General features: G+C 47.9%; 1 protein-coding gene across 1 annotated transcript; it reads right to left on the reverse strand.

Moving 5' to 3' along the window:
- Positions 1-3563: 3563 nt before the first annotated feature.
- On the reverse strand, positions 3564-5659 carry LOC120047353 (DNA-directed RNA polymerase II subunit RPB1-like). The gene is made up of 6 exons (XM_038992877.1): positions 5495-5659; positions 5333-5401; positions 4871-5239; positions 4644-4823; positions 3980-4609; positions 3564-3815 (listed from the first exon to the last, which is right to left on the reverse strand). The coding sequence occupies exons 1-6, from the start codon at positions 5657-5659 to the stop codon at positions 3564-3566; spliced, it is 1665 nt and encodes a 554-aa protein (XP_038848805.1).
- Between the last annotated feature and the right edge of the window lie 644 nt (positions 5660-6303).

The raw sequence follows: 6303 nt of genomic DNA on the forward strand, positions 1-6303 counted from the left end.
CATGTGTGTACTATGTCATCGTGGTTTGGCCATGTGTGTACTATGTCATCGTGGTTTGGCCATGTGTGTACTATGTCATCGTGGTTTGGCCATGTGTGTACTATGTCATCATGGTTTGGCCATGTGTGTACTATGTCATCGTGGTTTGGCCATGTGTGTACTATGTCATCATGGTTTGGCAATGTGTGTACTATGTCATCATGGTTTGGCCATGTGTGTACTATGTCATCATAGCTTTGTGTGTCGGTCATCCCCTGTGCTTGTATTGGGAACTGAACTGGTGTACTGTCAGGCCAGTAAAAGCTAGCCTGGAATCCACACTGAATATCGCACTGTTTCACTATTCAGATTGGTATCCGTGCTAAGTGAAAGCCGGACATGGATGGAACTCCAGCTCGGGGCTTTTCTGCAGTCAGGGTCAATCGGCTACTAATTCAGGACCTGACTGCTTCATGTGGACAGACGGGACGTTTTCAAACCTGTCCAGCAATTCAGGAAGTAAACTGAAATTCAATTTCCATTTCTCTTCACTGCTTTTCAATCAGGAGAAATGTTTAATTGGAATTCGGCTTAGTTTCTGGATTGACTGTAATTGACCCCAACCCTGCTGTCCAGTCAGTCAGGGCCAGACAACTAGGGGTCATGACCTCGGCACCTTTTGCTCTTTCAATTGGTCTTCGTTTGCTGCCTCGCTGCCAGTAGTTTATTTTCACGGCTTGGACTGAAGGATTGGTTTACTGGGTCAGAACATAGTGATGTCACGGTAACACGTGTTCCTGATGTCTGGGACTGGGTTGAATGCTGTAAATGCATCACATTCCATGAACCTGTCCACCTGGGCCATGTTCAGTAGGCAGAAAACGGAACAAAACTGACTGAAACAGGGAGGTAAATGACCCGAACTTGTCCAATAAGAAACACTTGATTTAGTTTATTACGCTCTCTACTGAACAGGACCCTGAGGGGTTTACTACGAAGCAGGTAGCAAGGTAACTTTGGTCAACTATGAGTTCAACTCGGGATAACAGGTCAAAGCGGCTCACCTTTTAGCCAGGTGAATTTCTATGGCAACGAATCCTCCAGAACTAACCCGCTCCGGGGCAGGCTATCTCCACTTACCTTGAATTATATGATCAATCAAATCAGATTCCTTCCCTCTCGCAAAGACTGCGTCATCATCCCCTTCATTTGAGGAAGACGACTGATTTTAAATATTACATTTTTTTGTGTGTGTTAAAAAATAATGTATAAATATATAACATTTCACATTTAGTAATGACAGAATGCATTCTGAACTTCACCCCCAGTAACACTTCTGTATGACTTCATAATATCATTGTATTGATAGGGGGGGGGGGGGGGGGCTGTGGTTGTTGTGCGTTGATAAACACACCAAAGATGGCACTAATGATAAGTAATAATATAAAGACTAATGATAAGTAATAAAATAAAGACTAATGATAAGTAATAAAATAAAGACTAATGATAAGTAATCAAATAAAGACAAATTAATGATAAGTAATCAAATAAAGACAAATTAATGATAAGTAATAAAATAAAGACAAATTAATGATAAGTAATGAAATAAAGACGGCATTAATGATCAATAATAAAATTTAATAAACGCATTAATGATAAGTAATAAAAAATAAAAAAGCGCATTAATGATAAATGATCAAATAAAGACGTCACTTCTAAAAGCCAAATTCCCACCACAGCCTGCTGAATTTCCAAAATAACGTTTATTTTCTCTTGATTTCTGCACAAATGAAAATGTTGCACTGAGTCGCCCATGGATTGATGTTTCAGCATTGTTGCAATGAAGAGTCCGCCGTTCGACCTGCCATGTGCAGTTACAAGCCTTCTGGAGTTAGCGGCAGGCGTACAAGCAATATCCACCGTCGTTAAGGTACACATGAAGCCTGAACTGGGATGTGAAGCTAACTGAAGCTGGTTAGCTTTAGAAGACCCTGAGTAGATCTAGCTTGCTTCGTAGGATAACCCCTCTGGTTAACTGTCTCGGTTGGTTTGGATTTCTCTGTCTTGTATTTTATTCTTTCTGTTTGGGGATAAAGAGCAGCTGGCTGTCTTCTGTTTGGCTCTTTGAAACAATAACACCACGGAACGACGTGTTAAAAAGGATCCTTCAGAGTTAAATAAGTAAGAGAGGGAATCTATCTCTCAGACAGGCAGGGTGTTAAAAAGGATCCTTCAGAGTTAAATAAGTAAGAGAGTGAGTCTATCGCTCAGACAGGCAGGGTGTTAAAAAGGATCCTTCAGAGTTAAATAAGTAAGAGAGGGAATCTATCTCTCAGACAGGCAGGGTGATTACTGCTGAATTTGTGTGTCTGATATGCATGTGTGGTGTACTGTATGTTAAGTTACATACATGTAATATAATACTGTATGTTAAGTTACATACATGTAATATAATACTGTATGTTAAGATACATACATGTAATATAATACTGTATGTTAAGATACATATATGTTAAGATACATACATGTAATATAATACTGTATGTTAAGATACATACATGTAATATAATACTGTATGTTACGTTACATACATGTAATATAAAAGGTTATGTTAAGTTACATACATGTAATATAATACTGTATGTTACGTTACATACATGTAATATAAAACGGTATGTTAAGTTACATACATGTAATATAATACTGTATGTTAAGATACATATATCCACACACGTATGTCTACACAAATCCTATATTACTATGGTACTACTAAGGACACTACTAAAATAGGTTTATATAATGATGTAATTTATTGAAATAAAAACAGTGGTTGGTGATGTTTTTATTCCTTTTCTTGTCCTTGTTGTAAATGTACGTTGTGTTCAAACTGAGGAAATCAATTTGTTGATTACATTTGTTTTCTTCTTATTCTTTAAACAGTTTAATTATTTGGATTATTTTATTTTTATGACAAACAGAAACATTGATATATTTGCCTGATAATTTCTGAAAAGCAAAAAAAAAAGGAAACTTAATTCAACAAAGAAAATGGACTCCATGTTGTAACGCATTGTGTTTTATTTTGTAATGGACAACACTCCTTTAACATGTTTCACTAAATCCCACTACTGGCTGTGGACATGTCCTTCCTTATGTGAATATTTATACCAATTAAAATACTTGTACAGATTGAACAGGTCGACATGAGGTTTGTACAGATCTTTGATGACATGTTGCATCAGTGTTGAATGAATGGAGTCACGGTTCAGCTTCTTATATGTGCTCAGCCTGTCGACACGGATGCCAAGTCTAGCAAGTCGATGCTGCCATCCTTCCTCTGCGTTACCGTGATGCAGCACCATAGAGTTCCCATACATTGCGGTACTCGTCGTCTCGGACCCTGAGACGTCTCTCTCCAGTCATCTGCTATTCTTCTGTTTCAGCTTGTTGAGGCTTCTCATTCTGTCTCCTTTCCAAATGTAATTACAGTCTCCAGGAAACTCATGAAAGTGGGAGCGGTTGTCCTCCATTCTTCTTAAACCTTGTCCCAACTAAAGGTCTCTGAGAGAGGAAGGAGTGGTCTGTCACAGTACGGAGTTGAAATGGCTTGACATGCTTTGGATCTTACTGGGGTGACCAGGGAGAGCCAGACTGGGGTGACCAGGGGAGCCAGACTGGGGTGACCAGGGGAGCCAGACTGGGGTGACCAGGGGAGCCAGACTGGGGTGACCAGGGGAGTCAGACTGGGGTGACCAGGGGAGCCAGACTGGGGTGACCAGGGGAGCCAGACTGGGGTGACCGGGGGGAGTCAGACTGGGGTGACCAGGGGTGTCAGACTGGGGTGACCAGGGGAGTCAGACTGGGGTGACCAGGGGAGTCAGACTGGGGTGACCAGGGGAGTCAGACTGGGGTGACCGGGGGGAGTCAGACTGGGGTGACCAGGGGAGTCAGACTGGGGTGACCGGGGGGAGTCAGACTGGGGTGACCAGGGGAGTCAGACTGGGGTGACCAGGGGAGCCAGACTGGGGTGACCGGGGGGAGTCAGACTGGGGTGACCGGGGGGAGTCAGACTGGGGTGACCGGGGGGAGTCAGACTGGGGTGACCGGGGGGAGTCAAACTGGGGTGACCGGGGGGAGTCAGACTGGGGTGACCGGGGGAGCCAGACTGGGGTGACCAGGGGAGCCAGACTGGGGTGACCAGGGGAGTCAGACTGGGGTGACCAGGGGAGTCAGACTGGGGTGACCAGGGGAGCCAGACTGGGGTGACCAGGGGAGTCAGACTGGGGTGACCAGGGGAGTCAGACTGGGGTGACCAGGGAGAGTCAGACTGGGGTGACCAGGGGAGCCAGACTGGGGTGACCGGGGGAGTCAGACTGGGGTGACCAGGGGGAGCCAGACTGGGGTGACGAGGGGAGTCAGACTGGGGTGACCAGGGGAGCCAGACTGGGGTGACCAGGGGAGTCAGACTGGGGTGACCGGGGGAGTCAGACTGGGGTGACCGGGGGAGCCAGACTGGGGTGACCAGGGGGAGCCAGACTGGGGTGACCAGGGGAGCCAGACTGGGGTGACGAGGGGGAGTCGGACTGGGGTGACCAGGGGGAGTCAGACTGGGGTGACCAGGGGAGCCAGACTGGGGTGACGAGAGGGAGTCAGACTGGGGTGACCAGGGGAGCCAGACTGGGGTGACCAGGGGGAGTCAGACTGGGGTGACCAGGGGGAGTCAGACTGGGGTGACCAGGGGGAGTCAGACTGGGGTGACGAGGGGGAGTCAGACTGGGGTGACCAGGGGGAGTCAGACTGGGGTGACCAGGGGGAGTCAGACTGGGGTGACAAGGGGAGCCAGACTGGGGTGACCGGGGGAGTCAGACTGGGGTGACCAGGGGAGTCAGACTGGGGTGACCAGGGGAGCCAGACTGGGGTGACCGGGGGAACCAGACTGGGGTGACCGGGGGAACCAGACTGGGGTGACCGGGGGAACCAGACTGGGGTGACCAGGGGAGCCAGACTGGGGTGACCAGGGGAGCCAGACTGGGGTGACCGGGGGAGCCAGACTGGGGTGACCGGGGTAGTCAGACTGGGGTGACCGGGGGAGCCAGACTGGGGTGACCAGGGGAGCCAGACTGGGGTGACCAGGGGAGTCAGACTGGGGTGACGAGAGGAGCCAGACTGGGGTGACCAGGGGAGTCAAACTGGGGTGACCAGGGGGAGCCAGACTGGGGTGACCGGGGGAGTCAGACTGGGGTGACCAGGGGGAGCCAGACTGGGGTGACCAGGGGAGTCAGACTGGGGTGACCAGGGGTCTCAGACTGGGGTGACGAGGGGAGCCAGACTGGGGTGACCAGGGGAGTCAGACTGGGGTGACCAGGGGAGCCAGATTGGGGTGACCAGGGGAGTCAGACTGGGGTGACCGGGGGGAGTCAGACTGGGGTGACCAGGGGAGTCAGACTGGGGTGACGAGGGGAGCCAGACTGGGGTGACGAGGGGAGCCAGACTGGGGTGACCAGGGGAGTCAGACTGGGGTGACCAGGGGAGTCAGACTGGGGTGACCAGGGGAGCCAGACTGGGGTGACCAGGGGAGCCAGACTGGGGTGACTGGGGGAGTCAGACTGGGGACGTCCATCACAGCCTTTGGTAGCATGTGGAATCGTCCTTGTACAACCTTCTCCACAAACTTCTCCATTGGGACCAGTAACGATGTGATTTCTTCAGTCTGCACCAAGAAGAATGAGAACAAATTAATGTCAGGTTTATTGACAGGAGAAATAGACAGAGAATGTCAGGTTTATTGGCATGACAGGAGAAATAGACAGAATGTCAGGTTTATTGGCATGACAGGAGACTTAGACAGAATGTCAGGTTTATTGGCATGACAGGAGAAATAGACAGAATGTCAGGTTTATTGGCATGACAGGAGAAATAGACAGAATGTCAGGTTTATTAGCATGACAGGAGAATTAGACAGAATGTCAGGTTTATTGACATGACAGGAGAAATAGACAGCATGTCAGGTTTATTGGCATGACAGGAGACTTAGACAGAATGTCAGGTTTATTGACATGACAGGAGACTTAGACAGAATGTCAGGTTTATTGGCATGACAGGAGAAATAGACAGAATGTCAGGTTTATTAGCATGACAGGAGACTTAGACAGAATGTCAGGTTTATTGACATGACAGGAGACTTAGACAGAATGTCAGGTTTATTGGCATGACAGGAGAAATAGACAGAATGTCAGGTTTATTGGCATGACAGGAGAAATAGACAGAATGTCAGGTTTATTGACATGACAGGAGAAATAGACAGAATGTCAGGTTTATTAGCAT

This window comes from Salvelinus namaycush, chromosome 5 (genome assembly GCF_016432855.1).
Source record: "Salvelinus namaycush isolate Seneca chromosome 5, SaNama_1.0, whole genome shotgun sequence".
Classification (NCBI taxonomy): Eukaryota; Metazoa; Chordata; class Actinopteri; order Salmoniformes; family Salmonidae; genus Salvelinus; species Salvelinus namaycush.